The sequence below is a fragment of the Vulpes vulpes genome, unplaced genomic scaffold, assembly GCF_048418805.1.
Source record: "Vulpes vulpes isolate BD-2025 unplaced genomic scaffold, VulVul3 u000000674, whole genome shotgun sequence".
Classification (NCBI taxonomy): Eukaryota; Metazoa; Chordata; class Mammalia; order Carnivora; family Canidae; genus Vulpes; species Vulpes vulpes.
This window is the reverse complement of record NW_027325812.1, coordinates 352,440-377,502: the sequence shown is the minus strand read 5'-3', so window position 1 is coordinate 377,502 and position 25,063 is coordinate 352,440. Positions and strand designations below refer to the sequence as shown.

At 39.2% G+C, this 25,063-nt stretch overlaps 2 protein-coding genes across 4 annotated transcripts in view; one reads left to right on the top strand and one right to left on the bottom strand.

Annotated features, from left to right (window-relative positions):
* Nucleotides 1-840, bottom strand: part of HSD17B6 (hydroxysteroid 17-beta dehydrogenase 6) — a 41,491-nt gene extending 40,651 nt beyond the window's left edge. Inside the window, exon 1 of one of the 2 annotated variants that reach the window (XM_026001908.2) lies at nt 746-840. The gene's annotated coding sequence lies outside the window, so the exon portion shown is untranslated. The remainder of the gene's footprint in view (nt 1-745) is intronic. The other variant, XM_072746224.1, reaches the window with a different exon arrangement.
* Nucleotides 841-915: 75 nt separating this feature from the next.
* Nucleotides 916-24,367, top strand: PRIM1 (DNA primase subunit 1). 2 transcript variants are annotated; one of them, XM_026001910.2, is made up of 13 exons: nt 916-1,102; nt 1,754-1,911; nt 7,415-7,521; nt 7,593-7,666; nt 9,283-9,419; nt 9,819-9,877; nt 10,883-10,992; nt 11,940-12,028; nt 12,198-12,336; nt 14,577-14,646; nt 15,714-15,805; nt 21,335-21,433; nt 22,981-24,367. In XM_026001910.2, the coding sequence occupies exons 1-13, from the start codon at nt 1,000-1,002 to the stop codon at nt 22,998-23,000; spliced, it is 1,257 nt and encodes a 418-aa protein (XP_025857695.1). In that variant the 5' UTR covers nt 916-999; the 3' UTR covers nt 23,001-24,367. The 2 variants fall into 2 exon arrangements, with proteins under 2 accessions (XP_025857695.1, XP_025857696.1); XM_026001911.2 differs by lacking the exons at nt 21,335-21,433; nt 22,981-24,367 and adding an exon at nt 17,999-18,030.
* Nucleotides 24,368-25,063: the final 696 nt, after the last annotated feature.

Sequence of the window (25,063 nt, the reverse complement as noted above, 5' to 3'; positions counted from 1 at the left end):
TTGAGGAACCCTGGCTGGCTCAGGTGGAAGAGCATGCAACTCAGGGTTGGGAGTTCAAGCCCTATGTTGGGTGTAGACTTTACTTAAAAACAAAACCGTGACCTACAACCTGAAGAAGCCAACCCAGGAAACCAATCCCCCTATCTATCTATAATAAACACCCCAGGAAGCCAGCGTGCTGTAAGTTAGACTTGCAGAAGTCAGATCACTGTCTGTAGTAATAGTCCAGGAAGCCAAACAATAGCCCCTATAACAACTGGCCCCAAATGGCCAGCCCTTGATTAATAAATACCAGCTTCCCTAAATTTTGTGGCCACTTCCAATTTAGGACCAACCAGATAAAGTCAAATATGTGTCCCTACTCCTGGATAGCCCAACCACAGCTTTCCCATTGCAAACAGCCTTGAATCGAGGTATACCTGAAACCTCCCCTCCCCCCACTGTAAAGCTTTCCCTTGCCTCTGCCAGCCTTTGAGTCTTTGCCAAAACTCCAGTGTCTGCGGCTGACCCCTTGCCATATAGCAAACTCTGAGTAAATAGGCTTTGATTTTCTTATTTGCTTGGTCTTCGTTTATTTCCACATATTAGACCTAGTAATTCTATGAAGAATTAATTTCCAAACCCTCTTTAAAAGATACTGGCTTACACTGTTTAAATGCGTTATTTCTGAAACATCATAAAGTTAGCGGGGAACATCATTTCTTACTTCATCTTAGCACCTAAGTCCAGAAGCCCAAGGGCTCACCTTTCCGCTGGGGATCCCTCCCGGAACGGAAGCGGCTTTCCTCTGCCCACCAGAGCAGCCGAGTTTAGCGAGGCAGCTGATTCGCTGAGATCCCGCCGCGCCCAGGCCAACCCCCAAGAGGGAACTACAATTCCCAAAGGCCCTCGCAGAGGCCGGGGCGTGGGCACAGCGCGCCTGCGCAGTGGCCGAAGCTCGGGCTGTGTGCTTCCCGCCAATTCTTGCGGTCATCCTGCAGAGGTTGAGTCCCGTGCTCCATGGCGACCTATGACCCGGCCGAGCTGCCCGAGCTGCTTAAGCTTTATTACCGGAGGCTTTTCCCCTACGCCCAGTACTACCGCTGGCTCAACTATGGCGGAGGTGATGGAAGCCGGGGGCGGAGAGGGCAGTGGTTCGGGGGGCGGTGAGGAGGGGGCTCTGGGAGGGCGCCTCCTGCGCGCCGGGCGTCCTGTCTCGCGCTCCCACCACCTCAGGGGTGTAAAGGGGCCGAGCGGGCGAGCGTAAGCAGCCTCGGCCCCTGCGCGGTCGGACTCCAGTCAGGGCCGCGCTCGCCGGCCGCGGTGCCTGAGCCCGGGCGACGACTGGGTCCGAGCCTCAGGCAGCAGAGGCGGCTCCCGCCTCAGGGCCCGCGGGCAGCTCCCGGCAGGGGAGAGCTGCCGACTTCGCAGCTGAGCTTCTTGCGGCCCGCCGAGGAGCCGCGGGTGACATTGCACCTTTAAATATTTCTGAATGAATGAATGAATGAATGAATGAATGAATGAATAAAATTTCTGCATCTTTTCCCCCATTTTTACTTTTCCTATCAGATGCAGGATGGTAAACCCTTTCAAGTTAGGGAGTAGGTCTTTTTTTTTTTTTTTTTTTAATATGTAGCACAGTGTTGGGCACAGAGGGCTCATTAAAATTATCTTCTCATGGGTCAGAGTTATAATGCCCCGAGCTGAATAAAGTACCAAATTAACAAAACAAAAAGTACCAAATTAACTTTAAAATTGTATATTTATTTTGCAGTAATAAAGAATTACTTTCAACACCGTGAATTTTCATTCACATTGAAAGATGATATTTACATTCGCTACCAATCCTTCAGCAACCAGAGGGATCTGGAAAAGGAGATGCAGAAAATGAACCCATACAAGATTGATATAGGCGCGGTATATTCCCACAGAGTAAGAAGTCTTTTGTGTATTTTGTAGTTTTGTTTTTAAACCAAGAACAGGGCAGCCTGGGTGGCTCAGCGGTTTAGCACCTGCCTCAGGCCCAGGGCCTGATCCTGGAGTCCCGGGATCGAGTCCCACATCGGGCTCCCTGCATGGAGCCTGCTTCTCCCTCTGCCTGTGTCTCTGCCTCTTTCTCTCTCTCTCCCTGTGTCTCTCATGAATAAATAAAATCTTTAAAAATAAATAAGTAAAATAAACCAAGAATGGATTGGTGCCCCCATTGTTCTGAGATTTAATTATTAGAGCTTATTCTAGTGGAGCCCCACTTTAACTTTCTTGCAAGTAAATTGCAGTATTTTTTGTTCCTTGATAGTCTACATTTGGAAGTGAGTTGGTTGTATTCCAGCATTGGAGGTGTTTTGTTTTAAAGAGCTTTATCCAATGTAACTCTGAGATCGACAGTCACCTACTCTACGGGCAGAGCCAGGCCAGCACCCCACGGAGTCTTGATTCCTCTGTTTCTTTCACACTCTACATCTGTTCCATTAGGGAATCCCTTTAGCTCTACTAAAATAGTATCTGAAATCCAACCACTGGTACCAGTGCTACTACCATTATCATCTTTCATCTGAATTATGGTAAAAACTTTCTAACAATTTGCCCCTATAGACTCTAAAGTCTATTCTTCAGAGAGTAGCCAGAGCAGTGCTTTTATTTTTTTTTTTAAGATTTTATTTATTTATTCATGAGACAGAGAGAGAGAGAGGCAGAGACACAGAGGGAGAAGCAGATTTTACACAGGGAGCCCAACGTGGGACTCCATCCCAGGTCTCCAGGATCATGCCCTGAGCTGAAGGCGGCGCTAAACCACTGAGCCACCCGGGCTGCCCAACAGCAGTCCTTTTAAAGCAAGTCAGAATCTGTGATTCCTCTGCTCAAAACCATTCTCCAGTGGCTCCCCATTTCACTCAGAGTAGAAGCCCCTCTCTCCCCCTCACTCCCTCCACTCCAGCCACACTAACCCTTGCTCAAGCAGTTTCCACTGCCCAATCCCATTTTCCCAGGTATCTTGTGGGTTCCTTCCCTCACCTCCTCAAGTCTTCACTCGGTGATGCCTACTGTAACCTGCCACTCCTACCCATCGCTACTGATGTAGTCTAAATGCTAGAATAGTGCCTGGCAGAGAGTGCACCATAAATATTTGTTGAACGAGTGAACATACCAAAATTGCCATTCTTTCTCTCCTTAAAAACACACAAATGAGGGGGAGAAATACGCTCATGGGATAATAGCTTTTATATGGAGCTTTTTCTTTTCTTTATTTTTAGAGAGAGAGTGCAGGTGTGCAAGCAGGGGGAGAGGCAAAGAATCTCAAGCCGACTTACTGGTAGAGCCCAACACAGAGCTGAATCCTCTGACCTTGAACTCATGACCTGAGCCAAAATGAGAAGTCAGACACTTAATGGACTGAGCCACCCAGGCACCCCAGGCTTTTTTTTTTTTTTTTTTAGTGTTTCCTACTCCCATTATTTTCTGCTCCCCAGAGGCAACTACTTTCTTTTAGCTGATTCTTAAGGTATTTGCCCCTCGTGTGTAAATAACATTTTTGTATTTCTTCTGTTTTCCATTTTAAGCATAATCTACTTGACCTTCTACTCTGGCAAGTGAGGATTTAGCTTTTTTTCACCTCACCTTCCCATTTCCACATGTCCCAATATGTTAGATTAAAAATCTGGGTGGCCCAGTCAGTTAAGCATCTGCCTTTGGTTCCGATCATGTTCCCGGGGTCCTGGAATGGAACCCCACATTGGGCTCCCTGCTCAGCAGGAAGTCTGCTTCCCCTCCCCCTCTGCACCTGCCACCCCCCACTTGTATGCTCTCCCTCTCTCTCTCAAATAAATAAATAAAATATTTTTTAAAAATCAGGGTTAGATCACTAAGTCAACCCCAAATTTCTTGCCAATTGACTAATCTCCTAATGTATTCAGACCCACCAGGTAGTTGGTCAGTTTCATCCCAAAGAAATTTCACTGGAGCTTTCCAACCTCCAAGCTGAACTGATTGCTCCCTCTAAGCCTCATGGATAAATATGATCCTGTAATCACCCCAGTTTCCTTTCACCTCTCTCCTATTTTGGATCCTGTGTTGCCTGAATCCTTTGTTCTCTTTGTGGTTTACTTCCTGGTTTTGGTAGAGCACATTCTTCAGGAGCTTCCTGAAAAAAGGTGCATGGAAAAGAAAATACTTGACACTTTCTGTATCTGGAAAATGTCTTCATTCTACCTTTAGGCTTAAGTAATGGTTGAGTTTGTATATCAGTTTCCCCTAGTTTCCAGTGTTGCTGTTAAGACTACTGATGCAGGGGGATCCCTGGGTGGTGCAGCGGTTTGGCGCCTGCCTTTGGCCCAGGGCACAATCCTGGAGACCCGGGATTGAATCCCACGTCCGGCTCTTGGTGCATGGAGCCTGCTTCTCCCTCTGCCTATGTCTCTGCGTCTCTCTTTCTCTCTGTGTGACTATCATAAATAAATAAAAGAAAAAAAATAAAGTAACTATCTATATAAACTGCATTAAAAAAAAAAAAAGACTACTGATGCAGGGCAGCCCCGGTGGCGCAGCGGTTTAGCGCTGCCTGCAGCCTGGGGTGTAATCCTGGAGATCCAGGATCAAGTCCCACATCAGGCTTCCTGTATGGAGCCTGCCTCTCCTTTTGCCTGTGTCTCTGCCTCTCTCTCTCTCTCTGTCTCTATGAATAAACAAAATCTTTAAAAAAAAAAAAAAAAAAAGACTACTAATGCATTCTCATTTTTGTTCCACTATGTTGGATTTGAAAGCTCTTAGGATTTTCTACCTATCCCCCGTCTCCCTAATGTTCTAAAATTTGACTATGATGTGCCTTGGTGTGCATGTTTTTACACCTATTGTGCTAGATACTTGATGGGCTCTTATAATCATGAACTCATGTCCTTCAATTCTAGGACATTTTCTTTTTTCTCTTTTAAGATTTTATTTTGGGGACACCTGGGTGGCTCAGTGGTTGAGCATCTGCCTTCAGCCCAGGGAATGATCCTGGGGTTCAGGGACCAAGTCCAACATCGGGTTCCCTGCATGGAGCCTGCTCCCTCTGTGTATGTCTCTGCCTCTCCGTGTCTCTCACAATAAATAAATAAATCTTAAAAAATATATATTTTATTTTGAAGTAGTCTCTATACCCAATGTGGGGCTCAAACTTAAAATACAGAGATTGGGCAGTCCGTGTGGCCCAGTAGTTTAGCGCTACCTTTGGCCCGGGGTGTGATCCTAAAGACCTGGGATGAAGTCCCATGTTGGGCTCCCTGCATGGGGCCTGCTTCTCTCTCTGCCTGTGTCTCTGCGTCTTTCTGTGTGTCTCTCATGAATCAATAAGTAAAATCTTAAAAAAAAAAAAAAAAAAAACAGAGATCAACAGTCTCATGCTCTACTGACTGAGCCATCCAGGCACCCCCTTTTTTTTTTCTTAAATACAATTTTTTTTATCTAATTTTTCTCTGATGTCTCTAGAAATCCTTAAGTCAGATGTTATATGTCTTGGACTGGTCCACTACTTCTTTTTTAATCCTATTTTCTATTTTTTTGTCCTTTTACTCTACTCTCTGGGGAATTTCCATTGAGGTTTTCATTTCTGCTATTTTAATTTCCAAGAACTTTTTTTAGAGCATCCAATACTTTTTTTCATTAATACGTCATATCTTTCTGAGGATATCAATGATAGTTTAAGTTTTTTGTTATTCAGTGTTTTCTCAAAGTTGCTTTTTTTTCCCCGTTTTAACTCCTCTTCCATATTAGAGGCTTTCCTCAAGTCTGGTAATTTCTTGCATGTTGTTTATATTTAAAAATAGAGTACTAAGGACGCCTGGGTGGCTCAGCAGTTGGGCATCAGTCTTCAGCTCAGGGCGTAGTCCGGGTTCAGGGATTAAGTCTGTTGGGCTGTTGTTGCAGGGGGCCTGCTTCTCCCTCTGCCTGTGTCTCTGCCTCTTTCTCTCTCTCTCTCTCTGTCTCTCTGTCTCTCATGAATAAATAAATAGAATGTTTTTTAAATAAATAAAGTACTAAAAAAGCTGATTGGAAGATGTGTATACATGGCTGAGATTTATTACAGAGTGATCTGGCTGGACCAATTTTTGGGAAGGAAGTTCTGATGTCAATTTCTCTAGATCTTTGCTTAAATGAAAACTCCACTAGCACAGAGATGTTTGTTTTGATCACTCATCTTCTATTCCTAATGCCTGACACTCCTGATCAGATTCTTCAGAGAGGAATCTTCTGGTCTCCTACCTGGGGTGGCAGTGATAGGATATAGAAGTGGAGAAGAGCACTGGGTCTCAGCTTTCCATACGTAAATACTCACTTAATCCCCTGTATATCAGTACAATACACTTTCTTCAACAGTACCTGTTGTTCCTGCCTCCCATCCCAATCCAAAGAGACCCACTGTTTGAGGTTCTCCCTATAATAATTAGGTATCTGCCAGGAAACTAAAAGTGCAGTCACCTAGCTCTGCAGAGTAATGGAGGAATCTGAGGAACTAACTACTTCATAGATTTTTCACTGATAATATTTTTAATCATAGCTTCACCTCTACCACACAAACACACAGTCTTACTCTCTCACTCTAGAGATACCTGTTTTCACCTGAATTTTGGGGGGATGCTGAGGTGTAATTTCCTTATTGAGAGCTTAAGATTCAGCTCTTATGGGTATCCTTATAAAAATTGTGGTAATATTTTCTCCTCTCTGGAACTTTTTGATTTTTAAAAAGATTTTTTCCTCTGGTCCTTTTTAAAAAGATTTTTTAAATATCTTTTCTTTAATATCTTAATATCTTATCTTTTCTTTAAAAGATTTAATTTAAAAGATTTTTTAAATTTCTTTCTTAAGAAAACCTTTACTATCATTTTTGTGCAGGTTTGGAAAGACCAAGATAGGTATCTGTAGCCTGCTTTCTATACCTGGTGGCCCATAGCCTCAAAGGAGGTTACTTACAGCTTGAGCCAAAGGCTCAGTTCAAACTAATTGAGATCTTTTGAATTATTGAAATATTTTAAATATATTTTTATTACTTATATGTCCAATAATAATTAAAGGTCTTTAAGACAGCTTGCAATAGGGCATTATTTGTATGTGCTTTTCCTAATCAGAAACCTAAAAAAGCTTTATTATGATCTCTTACTGATTAATAAATATTTATTATTCAAGGGTTACATGTCAATTATATCAGTAGAACTAGAAAAAAAAACAAATATCTATGGTAATATATATTTATCAAAACCTGTTTTAGGTAGATGAAATTTACCCTGTCATCAATTCTGGGTGTATAGAATCCAAATTAATGAATTTTAACTGATAGAAAGTTGGCATTATAGTATGGTTTCTTCATTGCTCTTCGGCCACTTTTTTTATGTGTGGGTAGAAAATAGCATAATTGGCAGCATGACAGCTCTTATAGAAAATGATTGATATTTTCTACTTGTAGCCCAATCAACACAATACAGTAAAGCTGGGAGCTTTCCAGGCTCAGGAAAAAGAACTGGTGTTTGACATTGACATGACAGACTATGACGATGTGAGGAGATGTTGTAGGTAAGTGCTGCATGCCTTGCTGGTAGGGTGGGTGATATCACTGACAATGAGTAATGATTCCTGTGCTCCAGTTCTGCAGACATATGTTCTAAGTGCTGGACCCTCATGACGATGGCCATACACATAATCGACCGAGCACTGAAGGGCAAGTATTGGCAGTGGGGTCAAATGCAATAATCTGTTTTCCTGTGGATATTTATCTGTCTATACCATTTTATAATCAAATTTCATAGATTTCTAACATGTTTCCTTGAAACATATGGCCAGAAAATAAGAGATTTTTAGAATAAAGTTGTAGTTGAAACTCTAATAAAGCTATTGATCAAACCAGTGAGTTTCTTCCCAATCCAGTCATCTGTCGAGCAGCTGTATGTACTACAAACTGTCCTAGATGAGGGAAATATGAAAGATGATGATTACCTCAAGTAGGTTATACAGTCTAGGAAGGAGACAAAATTGAGGATTACATTTATGTTAAGTAATACACACAGGGTGCCCTGGAGATATAGAACAGCAGGAGTACATACAGGAATGGAAAGAGACTGCATCAGAAAAGGTAATGATAGGGGCAACTGAATAGCTCAGTGACTGAGCATCTACTTTTGGCTCAGGTCATGATCCCAGGGTCCTGGGATCTAGTCCCGCATCAGCTCTCTACAGGGAGCCTGCTTCTCCATCTGCCTATGTCTCTGCCTCTCTCTCTCTCTCTCTCTCTGTGTCTCTCATGAATAAATAAATAAAATATTTTTTTAAAAAAATGAAAAAAAAATAAAAAAGAAAAAAATGAAAAGGTGATGATAATAATGTTAAAAATAGCTAACTCTCAGCACACCTGGGTGGCTCAGTTGGTTAAGCCTCCAACTCTTGATTTCAGCCCAGGTCATGATCTCAGGGTCCTGGGATCTAGCCCCACGTTGGACTTCGTGCTGGGTGTGGAGCCGGCTTAGGATTCTCTCTCCCTCTGCCCCTGTACACACATGCTCTCTCTCTCTCTCTCTCTGAAAAAATAAATAAATAAATAAGCTAACTCTATATAGGCTGTGTATCGTGTACAGGCACTGTTCTAAACACTTTAAATTTATTAACTTTTTTTTTTTTTTTTTAATTTTATTTATTTATGATAGTCATACAGAGAGAAAGAGAGAGGCAGAGACACAGGCGGAGGGAGAAGCAGGCTCCATGCGCCGGGAGCCTGATGTGGGACTCGATCCCGGGTCTCCAGGATCGCGCCCTGGGCCAAAGGCAGGCGCCAAACCGCTGCGCCACCCAGGGATCCCAAATTTATTAACTTTTTTAATGTCCCTAGACAGGGTTGTGTTGTTGTTTTTTTTTAAGATTTTATTTATTTGAGAGAGAACACAGGTGGGGGTCGGGGCAGAGGGAGAAGAAAAAGTAGACTCCCTGCTGAGCAGGGAGCCTGATGCTGGGCTCAATCCCAGGACCCTAGGATCATGACCTGAGCCGAATGCAATCACTTAACACACTAAGCCAACCAGGCGTCCCCCTAGACATGGTCTTAAATGATAAATGGCAATTGGTCAAGGAGAAAAATGGAAATGCTAGAGTGTGAAGAAATTCTTGGCAGAGAGAGGAGACCACGATACGTATAGACATGAAGGCAAGACCATAGACACAGGAAACTACATGTAATTTAGTATAGTTAAGGTGAGCACATGTGAATAAGAGGTAAAAATGAAACCAAGGAAGTAAGCGAGAACCAGTTTATTTATAGATTTTAAAACTTATTTCTCCCCTCCTCAGAGGACTTTGGATTTAAGCATCGTCTCTGGGTATATTCTGGAAGGAGAGGTGTTCATTGTTGGGTCTGTGATGAATCAGTTAGAAAATTGTCCTCTGCAGTACGTTCTGGGATAGTTGAGTATTTGAGTCTTGTAAAGGTAAGATCTCAATGATCTTTTACATTTTTTTGTTTGCCAGATATTTCCAAGCCTGAAATGTTTAGTGAAAAAAATGAAACTATCTTTTATATGCATATTCCAGAGTAGATGATCTTACCAGCAGATCAAATAATCATAAGTAGCTACATTTTCTAAGATCTTTCATATTTTACTGTAAATATCCTCCTTTGTAACAAAAGGAAAAAATTGCTTTTCTAGTTCAATTATATCAAGTGAAGTTAACCCAGAAAGTTACAGGTATTGAAACTATATAAAATAGCATGTAAATTTCTGTATTTTGACAATTTAATCATATCTGTAGAACACATTAAAGAAATTTTTTTAGTATTTCATTTGTGTCATATATATGAAGTTCTTTTTTGATGGTTTATTTTTCAGGGTGGTCAGGACGTTAAAAAGAAAGTCCACCTAAGTGAAAAAATTCACCCTTTTGTCAGGTCTGTTGGGAAAGACTCCATGCAGTTCTTGTCTGATTTACCTACACATGCTTTTACAGTTACACTATTACCAATTTTCTCTATTGGGGTAGCATTTTATAGATAATAATAGCAAGAGTTAATTGAATGGCTGTTTTATGCTGCAGTATGCATGACATGCTTTACAAATGTTCTCATTGCCCTTAACAATAACTTCATGAGGGACATGGTGATATCTCCATTTATAGATGAAGAAAGTGGGATTTAGAAAGATTATATAATTTGTTTGGCACCACACAAGTAATTGTTAAATTCAGGATTCATGTCTTGGTCTGCCTAATTTCAAAATAGTCTTTCCACTAAATTCATTACTTCTCTAGGTGAAAAGAGCATCGTATTAAGAGTAAGAATCTCTATTCTGTGGCTTTCTAAGACCATGATAAAATATTAGAGCCTCTATTTCCATATATATATATATTTTGGGGAAAATAACATTTGCTCCATGTATTTCAGAGTTGTGGCACAGATTAAATAAACAATAAGTGTGACGTCTATTTGCAAATTGCTAAGCACTACATAATTGTTGAGGTGTTAAAGCAAGTACCTCAGTAGAAACTATTCTGTTTCTCAGTAGAAGCTATTCAGATTCTGTCCCATACTCTGCTACTGATGTATTATTATGTTGTCCTGGCCTGGTTGCTTTCTACCTTATTACATATTTATGATGCTATTAACCTTCTAATTTGTGGAGTTTTAGAAGTAAACATTTCTTGAATCTATTCTAAGCCAGGTACTGTACCAGGTTGTTCCCCCTTAGAATGTCTTAGTTAGCTCTTATGATCCTGTGAAGGTGTATTATCCCCACGTTACATAGCTAATTTCTGTTTGTATTTTTCTTATTAGACTAGTATATGCTCATTAAAAAAATTCAATAGAAGTAAGCACTAGTCTCCCAAATGGCAAGAAAAACTACGCAATGTACATGTTGCCAATAGTATTAGGACTGTGCTATTATTATTCCTACAGCAAATCTATAAACATAATAAAAAAATACTTTGAAGAATATGCCTTAGTTGATCAAGATATTCTTGAAAATAAAGAAACCTGGGATAAAATTTTAGCCCTTGTTCCTGAAAATATCCTTTCTCAAGGCCATTTCTATGTCAGCTATATGTATTGATCTATGATATTATGCATTCTGCCTACATATTCTCATATATTTACTCTTATAAGTTTAATCTTTTTACACAAAACTGGTTTTCTGCATTCTAGTCTGGAATACAATAAGAAATGAGGCCATTCTGGAAATAAATTTCATTTTTGGAATTTGATCCTCATAGAATTAATAGATACTTAAAGAATGCTGAATCATTTAGTCAAAATATGTACAGATCAGGGAAGGCTTTTATATTAACCCATATAGTTATTTTGGCATTATTTCTGTCATATCAGTATATATTTTTACAGGGGAATTTTTTAAGGATATGTGTTTAATATTTGCATTTTAGAGGGCAGCCCAGGTGGCTCAGCAGTTTAGCGCCACCTTCAGCTCTGGGCCTGATCCTGGAGACCCGGATTGAGTCCCATGTCAGGCTCCCTATGTGGAGCCTGCTTCTCCCTCTGCCTGTGTCTCTGCCTCTCTCTCTCTTTCTCTGTCTCTCTGTGTGTCCCTCATGAATAAATAAATAAATAAAATCTTAAAATTTGCATTTTAGAAAACCATAATTACTTTCTTTTTTCTTTTTTTTTTTAATGAGGGATGAACCATTTATTTTTTTTTATTTTATTTTATTTATGATAGTCACAGAGAGAGAGAGAGAGAGAGAGAGAGAGAGAGAGAGAGAGGCAGAGACATAGGCAGAGGGAGAAGCAGGCTCCATGCACCGGGAGCCTGACGTGGGATTCGATCCCGGGTCTCCAGGATTGCGCCCTGGGCCAAAGGCAGGCGCCAAACCGCTGCGCCACCCAGGGATCCCCCATAATTACTTTCTAATAAACTTTTGAAATCCTTGTGGTAATACATACTGAAAACAAGTTGTTCGTTGATGTGCCCTAAATGAGTGTTTCCTTAATGACTCATTACCAATTCATGAGAAACTTCAACAAAACTTCCAGAAGCATCACAATTCACTTCAGCGTTGGGAGTGTTTGAAGAAAGCCATCAGCTCTCAGGTATATTTCATTGAAATCTCTATTATAAATATAATAATGTAATTCTTAATTAAATTCTGATTGTTTTGCTTAGTAAGTTAAAGAAGTTAAAGAGCTTTGGAAGCCATTTTTTAAAGAAATCCTCAAAATTCCTAACTGATCCTCACACTAGACTTGCCTCTGCTTTTAGGATATCAAAAATGACAAATGTGGGCACTGGCTTGAATTGGAAATCATGCTCCAGTACTGTTTTCCACGGCTGGATATCAATGTTAGCAAAGGAATCAATCATTTATTGAAGAGCCCTTTTAGTGTTCATCCTAAAACAGGTACAGTATAAAGAAAGTAAAGAAAACTAGAAGAAAAATGAGTTCTTTTTTGTTTTAATAAGCATGTCACTCAGTGTGAATACATTATGATGTCTGAGATATATGAAAAATTGAAAGACTATTAGGTAATACCTAAATTATTTTTTAATTGTTGATTAGTAGCTACCAGATGAGTTTTCACTACATAAATAATTTTCATCTGGGTTTCTGAGGTTTAGTGTTGGAATTATTGAGGAATTTAGAAATCATAGAACAACACCTGTTGTACAGATGAGAAAACAGTTGTCCAAGAGGTTAATGTGACTTGTCTTAAAATAAATTGTGTCAGAGCTAGGAACAGAATTCAGTTCTTAAAACTCAAAAGTTCTGTGCTTTGCCCACTATGCCTCCTCCCTCAGTTCTTTTTCCATAGTTTTAGGGTTCTTCCTTCACATTTCTCTTAAATATGTTTTGATAGACTGAAACTGACTTTAAAATAAATATAGGGATCCCTGGGTGGCGCAGCGGTTTGGCGCCTGCCTTTGGCCCAGGGCGCGATCCTGGAGACCCGGGATCAAATCCCACATCGGGCTCCCGGTGCATGGAGCCTGCTTCTCCCTCCGCCTATGTCTCTGCCTCTCTCTCTCTCTCTGTGACTATCATAAATAAATAAAAAATTAAAAAAAAAATTAAAAAAAAAAATAAAATAAAATAAATATAAATATAAAAGGTGCTATATTGACATAAACTTTGCATCATCCAGCCAGGAAACATACATAGTTGTATATAGTTGTCCTTTTTAGCATCAATAATCCAACTCTGTCACGTGTGTGGGGTGTTAGGCAAATTTCTCTCTGTGCCTTGGTTTTCTCATCTGTAAATGGAGATAGTATAGTACCTACCTCCATGGATTTTTATGAAGATCTAAAATGTAAAGTGCTCGGAAAAAGTGTCACACATTCAATTCTCCCAACTTGCCTAGTTTCCTTTAATGATCTGTAATGATTCTCTAGTCCATATATTAGAATAAGCCCCTTTCCAAACTTATCAACTATGTGTTTTCAGCTTCTTTTGGTAATAAGCTTAATATTTTTTTTTAATTTTTATTTAAATTCAATTAACATATAGTATATGATTAGTTTCAGAGTAGAGTTCAGTGATTCATAAATTCCATATAACACCTAGTGCTCACTATATATTTGTTAATTTTTTTTAAAAGATTTTATTTATTTATTCATGAGAGACAGAGAGAGAGAAGATGAGAGGGAGAGACACAGGCAGAGGGAGAAGCAGGCTGTCTGCAAGAGCCTGATGTGGGACTCGATCCCTGGAATCAGGCCCTGGTCAAAGGCAGACGCTCAACCGCTGAGCCATCCAGGCGTCCCTATATTTGTTAATATTTATTAAACCTAATTCTAGAGCTTTAGTGGGTATCCCCTTATTCTAATATCCAGGGTTTGGGTAAATAATGATGTTCATATGTATGTACATTTTGATTATATCCTTTTCCCATTAAGCAGCTGCAGTCTTCAAGCAGCAACTCTCAATTCTCCTAATTATTTTACTTGCTATTTACTTGGCATTTTTTGGATTCATTATCTCATTTCTGCGATGTGATGAATTTTATGAGGTGTTCCCAGGTGTGGATATTATGAAATGGTAGTATAATGCTGTCGACTTTATTTCTAAAATGCTTTCCAAAGATGCCCAACATATAGGTGTCTGTTCTGATCTCACCAAATAAACCAAGTTAATGAAATGAACTATAACTATGTTATTTCATTTTCAGGACTCATTAATTTAATATCATTCTGTACTTATATATAAAAGGATATTAGGAGGAAGGAGATAGAAATAAAAGTAGAGGGATGCCTGGGTGGCTCAGTGGTTGAGCATCTGCCTTTGGCTTGGGTCATGGTCCTGGGGTCCTAGGATCAAGTCCTGCATCAGGCTGCCTGCAGGGAGCCTGCTTCTCCTTCTGCCTATATCTCTGCCTCTCTGTGTTCTCATTAATTAATTAAATGAATGAATGAATAGATAGATAGATAGATAGATAAGAGCACTAGGTAATAGCTCAACAGTCTTTCATACCTATTTTTAAGAGAAATTAAAAGCACGGCTAATGTGTAAGTAATTTCTAACTATTGTTTTTTTAACAGATGAGTCTAACCCTTTTTCTAAGCCTTAGATTAAAGTTTTGCCAAAATAACACATAAGATTGTATTTTACAATCATCAATTTATAACTTTTGTTTCTTATAGGTCGAATTTCTGTGCCTATTGATTTACAGAAAGTAGATCAGTTTGATCCATTTACTGTTCCAACCATAAGGTATGTTCTAGATTGTTGATTTTTTTAAAAAATTTGTGATTGTTATTCTAAATTTGAAGTAGATTGAATTAGATCCCTTCCAGAGAGGCAAAGCTGCTCTGAGGCTATATGATGATGCCCTAGTAGGGCAACATTTCCTAGTGAGTTCCACAGAACACAAGCTGCTCTTCTCTAATAAAAAGATTACAAGTTCAAATAAGTTTGGGAAATAACAACTTAAACAGATAAAAAGTTCTTTACTGTAAGATTTCCTAATTTTCATTATGCATGGAAAATTCTAACAAGAGATTGTGATTTTTAGACTATCCCAAATTTAGTTGGTCACATCTTTTTCACAGAAAATCTTGTGTGATTCATGTGCTATCACACACTGGGTAATGTTGACCAAGAACCAACTTTAAAAAATTTTATTCTAGGGTGCCTGGGTGGCTCAGTCACTTAAGCATCCAACTCTTGATCTTAGCTCCAGTCTTGATCCCTGGGTCATAAGTTTAGGCCCCATACTGGGCTCCACACTGAGCATGGAGCCTACTTAAAAAAAAAAAAAAAATTGGACGCCTGGGTGACTCAGCAGTTGGGCGTCTGCCTTTGGCTCAGGGAGTGAGGTCCTGGAGTCCTGGGATCAAGTCCCAACATCGGGCTCCCTGCATGGAGCCTGTTTCTCCCTCTGCCTGTGTCTCTGCCTCTCTCATGAATAAATAAATAAAATCTTTTTAAAAATTAGAATTCTCGGGCAGCCCTGGTGGCGCAGCGGTTTAGCGCCGCCTGCAGCCCGGGGCGTGATCCTGGAGGCCCAGGATCGAGTCCCACGTCGGGCTCCCTGCATGGAGCCTGCTTCTCCCTCTGCCTGTGTCTCTGCCTCTCTCTCTCTCTCTCTCTGTGTCTCTCATGAATAAATAAATAAAATCTTTAAAAAAAAAAAATTAGAATTCTCTTATTCTGGGGCACCTGGCTGGCTCAGTCGGTAGGGCACGTGACTCTTAATCTTGGAGTCATGAGTTCAAACCCCACGTTAAGTATAGAGTTTAAAAAAAGTTTAAAAAATTCTCTTATTCTATTATTTGTAGCTCTGTCTGCCATGAATTGGATGCCGTTTCCACTAATGATGAGGGAAAGGAGGGAAATGAAGCTGAATCTGATATCAAACATAGAACCAGAGGTACGTTAATATGTTGAAGTCTCATTTTAACATGTTTCTTATATAGACATCCTTCTGTCAGTCAAGTAATTAATTCTCTTTGGATTCAGCCCAGAATGGGTCAATATTTATCCTGAAACCACCAAATAATAATATATAATATCATAATATCATATGTAACATGATATCGTGTTAACAAATAATATCATAGCAATGTCCATTCTTCATCAATTGCCCGGAAGGTGCTGTTGAATCCAATTTAATCAACAGATATTTACTAAGCAACATCTAAATGCCAGGATCTATACTATAAGATTAAATTGTCAATTTGTGTTGATAGTTGTTTGACTCTCACAATCTTAGGTTCAACAGCTACTTATTTAACAACTACTATGTATGCAGTACTTTTGTTCTTTGTTTTTGATGTAGCTAGATGAGTGTTATGGTAATATATATCTAAACTGTGGTTGAATTATATATTCAAGATTTTGAAGGAGCTAGGGAATTTATAAATCTCCTGCTAATAGAAGCCAAATCTTTATATTAACAACACCCAAGAGACACTCTATAGCCACAAAGCCAATAGAACTTCCTGTGATGATGGAAATTTAATGCACTGCTCAGTGTGGTAGTCACTAGCCACATGTGGCACAATCCACCTGAATTGTGAAAACTGGATTTTCATTTCATTTAAAATAGCCACATGTAGCTGGTGACTATTGTAATAGTGCAGATCTGTGATCTCTGACCTTTCTTGGTCAAATGATGCTACCTTCTGTCAAAATCCAAGCTCAAATATCACTCCATTAAAAAAAAAATCATTTCATCTATTCCAGCTCTAACATAATACCTAAACATAGTACATTTCATTATTAATGTTTATAGAATGATTACAAGCATTCTGTGTAAGGTATTTGAGGGGCACCTGGGTCGCTCATTTGGTTGGGTGTCCAACTCTTGGTTTTGGCTCAGGTTACGCTCTCAGTCATGGGATCGAGCTGAGTCTGGCTCAGACTGAGCGTAGTGTCTGCTTGTCCCTCTCCCTCTGCCACCACCCCCACACTTTCTCTCTCTCTCTCAAATAAATAAATAAAACCTTTTTTAAAAATAAGTAAATAGGGGCACCTGAGTGGCTCAGTGGTTAAGCATCTGCCTTTGGCTCAGGTCACGATTCTGGGATCCTGGGATTGAGTCCTGCATCAGATTCCCCTGCAGGGAGCCCGCTTCTCCCTCTGCGTATGTCTCTGCCCCTGTATGTCTCATGAAAAAATGAATATTTTTTTAATGTAAGTAAATAAGGTATTTAAAAAATGTCTCCAACATGAAAAATCAGAATAAACTGGAAAAAGGCACTCAGAGAAAACAGATAATGCAAGGAATAAAGAAAACCCTTATTTTTTTAAGTAATGGGTTAAATCATCTCTGTGCCCAACATGGGGCTCAAACTCACCACCCAGAGATCAAGAGTCCTATGTTCTAACTGAGCCAGCCAGGTACCCTGAAAACCTTTTTTTAAGAAATTAATATCCTCAGAGGATAAGGGAAGATAGAGTATCCATGAAGCAAGATCAGATTGCTATGAAAAGAAACAGAGAACAAAGAGGTCTTAGAAATCAGAAACATAATCCTTAGAATACAAAATTCAGTGGAAGAAAGTAATACAAAAAAGATAAAGATATTTTGTTGTTATTTTAAGGAGGAAAATGATAAAGGAAATCAGAAGAATGGTTCAGGAGGTCTCATACCTCCTGTTGTTTCAGAAAAACAACAAACAAGGAGGGAAAAAATATCAATTATATAGGAAACCATTGTGAAAATGGGCCCTTTATTGAAAAGGTTCAGCATAAGAAAACAAACCAGCACCAAGGCACATCATTTCGAAATCTCAAAACACTGAGAATTAAGAAAAGAGCTTTCTGACCCCTTCCTACTTGTCCCCCACAAAAGCCACAGACCTAAGAATGGCCTCGAATTTTCTAAACAATTGAAGTGTTCATTTGCTAGAAGTAGATACTGGAAAAGAAAAAGTGGTTGCCATTCAAGATGGAGAGGTCAGAATTAGAGCAGGAAGCTGCTATTTTTTCCAGCCTGTTAGTACTATTTTATGCATAGATTACTTTAACACAATTTTTTTAATATTAATCTCTTGATAGACATCTTTTTTATTCAGGTTTTTTTTTTAATTTTTTTTTAAATTTTATTTATTTATGATAGGCACACAGTGAGAGAGAGAGAAGCAGAGACATAGGCAGAGGGAGAAGCAGGCTCCATGCACCGGGAGCCCGACGTGGGATTCGATCCCGGGTCTCCAGGATCGCGCCCCAGGCCAAAGGCAGGCGCCAAACCGCTGCGCCACCCAGGGATCCCTTATTCAGATATTTTAAAGAGAAATTTTCTAATATAACTATTCAAAAATAAACTAAACTATCATTTCAAGTATTCATAAATAGTCAACAGAGGTGCTTTAGAAATGGTGGGGGGGTTGGAGTAAGTGATATGTAAGTTCCCTACTATTGTTTTAGTTTCTGTGATTTGAAGCCTTTGTCCTTTTTCATACTAGTACCATTTGTTCCTGCCCTTCTTCCCAAATCCTGGAATATTCTCCTCTCCTCTCATTATATCTTTTTTCTTTTTCTTTTTTATTTATTTATTTTTTTTAAGATTTTATTTATTTGAGAGAGAGAGAGCACAAGCAGAGGGGAGGGGGCAGAAGGAAAGGAAGAAGCAGGAAGCCCAATGCGAGACTCAATCCCAACACCCTAAGATCATGATCCAAGCTGAAGGCAGATACTTAACTGACTGAGCCACCCAGGCGCCCCTTCTTTTTCTTCTTTAAATATTTTATTTAGGGACTACCTGGGCGGCTCAGTGGTTGAGCTCTGCCTTTGGCTCAGGGTGTGATCCCAGAGTCCCAGGATAGAGACCGACATGGGGCTTTCTGCATAGAGCCTGTTTCTCCTCCTCCTTCCAATGTCTCTGCCTCTCTCTCTTTGTCTTTCATGAATAAATTCTCTTTTAAAAATAAAGATTTTTTTTTATTATTATTTTTTTTTAGATTTTATTTATTTAAGAGAGAGGGTACAAGGGATCCCTGGGTGGTGCAGCGGTTTATCGCCTGCCTTTGGCCCAGGGCGCGATCTTGGAGACCCGGGATCGAATCCCACGTCCGGCTCCCGGTGCATGGAGCCTGCTTCTCCCTCTGTCTATGTCTCTGCCCCCCCCCCCCTCTCTCTGTGACTATCATAGATAAATAAAATTTTAAAAAATTAAAAAAATTAAAAAATTAAAAAAATAAAAACTTCTTAAAACCAAAGAGTTTGGTGCTCACTTCAGCAGCACATATAGAATTTAGCATAGTACTTAATATGTAATAGGTAGTTAGTAAATATTTAAGTAATTATTGAGTGTCTATTATATATTCCACAATGGTGAAGTAAACATATAGACTTCTTTTTTTTTAAGATTTTATTTATTCATGAGAGACACAGAGAGAGAGAGAGAGAGAAAGAAAGAGAGAGAGAGGCAGAGACACAGGCAGAGGGAGAAGCAGGCTCCATGCAGGGAGCCCAACGTGGAACCCGAACCCAGATCTCCAGGATCACACCCTGGGCTGAAGGTGGCACTTACCACTGAGCCACTGGGGTTGTCCCATATGACTTATATACAAGGAGCTTAGAATCTTGAATTAAAGATTCAAAGTTTATGTGGTTGATCCCAAACTAAACTGTTTATTTGTTATACATTTTATTATTAAAAGAAAATTCATATATAAAAGTTTAAGACAAACTATAATGTGCTTTTATAATTGCCACAGTTCAGATATTTATCCTTAATATCCTCATCAAAATTCCTTTTCTAGTCCCAAGTATGTTTATTAAATTTTTTTAAGTATAATTTTTTTCACTCTGAAATGAACCATTATGAGGAATATTCCATGCAGTCATAGCATGCTACCGAAATCCAAATCTCATCTTGTTCTCAGATTTTCTCCCCTAACAGATATTATAGATTGTGTAACTAAATAAATGAATAAGATTCTGTATTCAAAGTTTTGTTGTGTACATCTTTTAAATTTTATATAAATCAAAGAATACCTATACTTAAGTCACTGTGACTATAAACTTCAGTTTATCCCCAGGTAAAATGCCCTAACTTCACATTTTTAATGTTTGCTCTGTTAATAAAATTATTTATTACTGAAGCCACAATTTCTAAAGAAAGGAATATATGAGACTTAACAAAGAGCAATAGATTATGTCAGTCTAACACTAGAAAGCCTGACTACTAAAGTAGATATTTACATGTGACTTGGATATTTTTAAGCAGCACTCTCTTAAAATACAGTAGCCACATATGGCTATCAAGCCCTTGAAAAATGTCTAGTATAAACAAGGAACTGATTTTTTTTTTTTTTTTTTTGTGGCCTGTGTTTTGTTTTTTGTTGTTTTTTTTTTTAATTTATTTATTTATTCATGAGACACACACAGAGAGAGAGAGAGAGAGAGAGAGAGAGAGAGAGAGAGAGAGAGAGAGGCAGAGACACAGGAGGAGGGAGAGGCAGGCTCCATGCCAGGAGCCCAATGTGGGACTCGATCCTGGGACTCCAGGGTCACGCCCTGGGCCAAAGGCAGGCGCTAAACCACTGAACCACCCAGGGATCCCCAGGAACTGATATTTTTAAATTTAATTTTAATTGCTTTAAATTTTAAAACTGATACAGGCCTGGGTGGCTCAGTCAACGGTTAAGTGGCCAGCTCTTGATTTCAGCTCGGGACATGATCTCAGGATCTTGGGGATACAGCCTTGCATCAGGCTGTACACTCAGTGAGGAGGAGTCTGTTTCAGTATTCTCTCTCTCCCTCTGCCCTTTCCCTCACTTTCTTACAAGTGTGTGCACACACTCTAATATAAATAAATAAATTTTTTAAAAAAGTTTTAATGTTTAAAATTTAAAAGTTTTAATGTTTGGGAAATTTGGGTAAATGAGCCTACTTTTATACTATTTTACACTTCAAATATAAACATAAATCAAATATTTTTCATGATAATGTATCATCTAAATTGAGATGTGTACAAAATGCTAGATTTCAAAGACTATGAAAGAGAATGTAAAGTATTTCAATTTTTATGGTGTATTAATAATATTTTAGATACACTGGATTAAATATTAAAATTAATTTTACCTTTTTAATTTGGCTACTAGAGTAGTTAAACAACACATTTATCATTATGTTGGAAGTACTGTACTAGAGAATTGTGTTGTTGGGACAGCCCAGGTGGCTCAGCAGTTTAGCGCCGCCTTCAGCCAGGGTGTAATCCTGGAAATACAGGATCGAGTCCCATGTTGGGCTCCCTGCATGGAGCCTGCTTCTCCCTCTGCCTGTGTCTCTGCCTCTCTCTGTGTGTCTCTCATGAATAAATAAATAAAATATTTTTTAAAAAAATAGAGAATTGTGTTCTAGAGAATTCTTATAAGAAACTTAAAGTTATACTGTCATGTTATTCTTGCTTCCAAAATGCTAATTACAATGCATGGCCTTTATAATTTAGATTATAAGAAGACTAGTCTAGCTCCTTATATAAAAGTTTTTGAACAGTTTCTTGAAAACCTGGATAAATCCCGAAAAGGAGAACTTCTCAAGAAGAGTGGTAAGACGCTATACCTTTCCCTTTTAGCCATTTAGATCTTAGTGTGGGAAGTTGAAAGCATCCAGCAAGTGAGTAATTTTAGAGCTCTAGCCTTTGCCCTCCTAAAATAAGTTAATAATTTAGCTTACTATCCTTGGTGTTTTAAAAATTGAGCTCCCTTAATTCAATTCAACAGATATTCATTAAACACTTCTGTGAATCGGGTAATATGAAGGAAACAAAGATTAATTACAAAAATGAATTCCACACCATGCCTCCCTGCCCTTAGGAAGTACTCACTGATAAAAACAAAAAAGTATAAAATGCTAAGAAAGATCTCATCTGATTGAGAGAACCTGAGATTTCATATGAAGAGTGGTATTTGAATGCTTTACAGTGAGCTGCCATGCAGATTCTAATTCCCAATGCCATTATACCATGCCTTGAGGTATGAGTAGGATTTCCACAAGCAGAGATTTGATAAAGGTACAGGAATGGAAAAAGGAGACAGGTTGTTCATTCTTGAAGGAATAGCAAAGGTAAAGGCATTAGACAGGAAAGCGCCAGGTAACTCTGGAGGCCATCGAGTAGTTCCAGCTAACCTGGAGCAAAGATGTGTCAGGAAGTGATAGGATAGAATTCTGAAGAAGCAGACTGAAGCCAGAGTATCAATGGCCTTGAATTCTAGTCTTGAGAGTTTGGGCTTACTTCAACGGGGACAAGGAAGCTAGCAAAGGTTTTTGAGGGAGTACCATGATTTATAGTTTTATCTAGCAAAATAAAACTAACAACAATATATCTGAGGAGAGGAAGGGGAGAGAATAGAGAGAGCAAGAGGCCAGTTGGGCTATTACCATTAGGACACTAGTACCGGCTATCTCCAAAAGGTGCAAATACTACCGCCATCCTTGAGAGTTGGTAATGATTTGGACGTAGAGATGAAAGAGGAAAGTTAAAAGTGTCACAGAAGCCAGGGGAAAGGAAAATTTCAAGGAGATTATCAAGTGTCAAATGCAGTAGAGAACTGTTAAGATCCTGTTGGATACTGAAACTAAAAGGAGATACTAAGAGTAAGAGGACAGCAGTATCAAAGGAAAAAGTTCTTTGAATAGGAGAGATGTGAACATACGTATAAGCCAAATGAAATCAGCAGTGAATATTATTCAGGAAATTGATAGGATACCATAGACAACTGTAGTAGGGTTATAGAAATACAAACTCCTTTTCCACTTCATTTTTTAATAATATGCATGATGTTTAAAGAGTAGTGCCCAAGATAATGCTGAACTCATAGTAGACATTCAAATATGTGCTTATTGAATGAACAATGATGACTCTGAACTTGGAAAGCCTCAATGAACCTGCCATTCCAACTGGCTGTGTTAAGTCCTTTGTATTCTTTTTCTGTACTAGTTCAGCCTATAATGTAGGCTTCAGCAAATGTGAAAACAAATCTTTATGCATGATGTGAATTTAATGGAAGCATTAAGCAAATCAGAATGTGAAAATAAATGGGATTTGTCTTGTTTTCCCTTACTATCCTTTGATAAGAATCTATTCTCTTTCAGATTTACAAAAAGACTTCTGAGGATAACAACTCTCCTCAAACCAGTGTAGATATCTTCTAGCTTCAACCAAGAATCAGATATTTCAAGAGCCATTTGATAAATATTGTAGAACCATAGATGTGTGCTCAAAGCAAAATTTCCTTTTCTTGAAAAATGATTATGTTGAAAAGATTCCGGAGACTACCAAAGGAGAGTGTCCAGCTTTCTGGAAGGAAGAATAATGGGAGAAATAAGTGGATTGCAGATACATTTGTAAAAGTTAATATCATACAAAGATAATGCTAAGATTTTTTTTATATACCTTTTACCAGTTGCCATATGTATTTTGATATACTTCTACCAGTTGCCACATGTAGGGGCAAGTGAGCAGTAATATCCCAAAGACTCTAATCTCAGCTCACTGGAGACAGCCTCCTAATTAATGAACTGAATGAATATTCTAGGTGCATGAGAGCTTTGTCCTTAAGTCTTAGACACTTAATTATACCTGGAGTGTGTATTTCATCACTTTTAATGTTGCTTACTGATATTTTTGTTGATCAGTCCACACCCCACTGCCCATCTTTTAAAAATCATTTTATACTGGGCATCTAGGGATCCCTGGTGGCGCAGAGGTTTGGCGCCTGCCTTTGGCCCAGGGCGCAATCCTGGAGACCCAGGATCGAATCTCACGTCGGGCTCCGGGTGCATGGAGCCTCCTTCTTCCTCTGCCTGTGTCTCTGCCTCTCTCTCTCTCTCTGTGACTATCATAAATAAATTAAAATATATATATATATATATACTGGGCATCTAAACATACGGAAACTTCAATTCAAAAAATATGTTACTAGATTACAATAGGAGATAGTAGAGTGTTTTTTTACAACTGTTGCATTTGTAGCTACCAACTTCCTTCCTCAGAAAACAATTGGATTAGGCTGCACCATAAAGCAGCAGCTTAGAATAACCAGTTTCACTGACATAAAACTTGTTATACTTGTCAAAACTTGTTATACTTCCCTTTCTACATATCCAGATACTTAATTTTAAAGGTTTTTTTCTACCATATTTAATTTTTTTTTCTGAAAGTGTCAGATTTCTTTTGCCTAGTTTTACAACCAATCTAAACAAAACAGTCATTCGGGTTTACAGTCCATCTTTTGAGAAACACTGAGAAGTCAAGCTATCAGGCTGGTGCATTCTGTGATTTATGAAAATTTTCCTTCCTTTGCATTTCCTTTAACATAGTTTTCTCTATAGCCACACAGCCTTTTTTTTTTTTCTTAATCCTTTGGCGTATATATATAAAACAGACTTTACAATGCAGTCAACATATTGCAATGCCTTGCATTTCCTTCTCGTTTCTAATTTTTTAAGAAAAAACATTAAAGGCCATTGTGCAAAATTCCTCATTATTTAAGCTTCTAATTACTATATATTGTTCAGTTTTTAGGTCTGGAAAAGTGGGTCAGTTATAATTCCTGAACACAAAATTACTAAAGACTCAGTCCATCTTAAGACTTCAGAACAGGGATCCCTGGGTGGCGCAGCGGTTTGGCGCCTGCCTTTGGCCCAGGGCGCGATCCTGGGCCAGGATCGAATCCCACGTCGGGCTCCCGGTGCATGGAGCCTGCTTCTCCCTCTGCCTGTGTCTCTGCCTCTCTCTCTCTCTCTCTGTGACTATCATAAAAAAATTTAAAAAAAAAGACTTCAGAACAAGCCTGGGTAGCTCAGTGGTTTAGCGCCGTATTCAGCCCAGGTCATGATCCTGGAGACCTGGGATCTAGTCCCACGTTGGGCTCCCTGCGTGGAGCCTGCTTCTCCCTCTGCCTGTGTCTCTACCTCTCTGTCTCTCTGTTTCTCATGAATAAACAAATAAAATCTTAAAAAAAAAAGACCTTTGGGCAGCCCCGGTGGCGCAGCGGTTTGGCGCCGCCTGCAGCCTGGGGTGTGATCCTGGAGACCTGGGATCGAGTCCCACAAGGGGCTCCCTGCATGGAGCCTGCTTCTCCCTCTGCCTCTCTCTCTCTGTCTCTATGAATAAATAAATGAAATCTTAAAAAAAAAAAAAAAAAAAAAAGACTTCAGAACAAGAGTGTAAGAA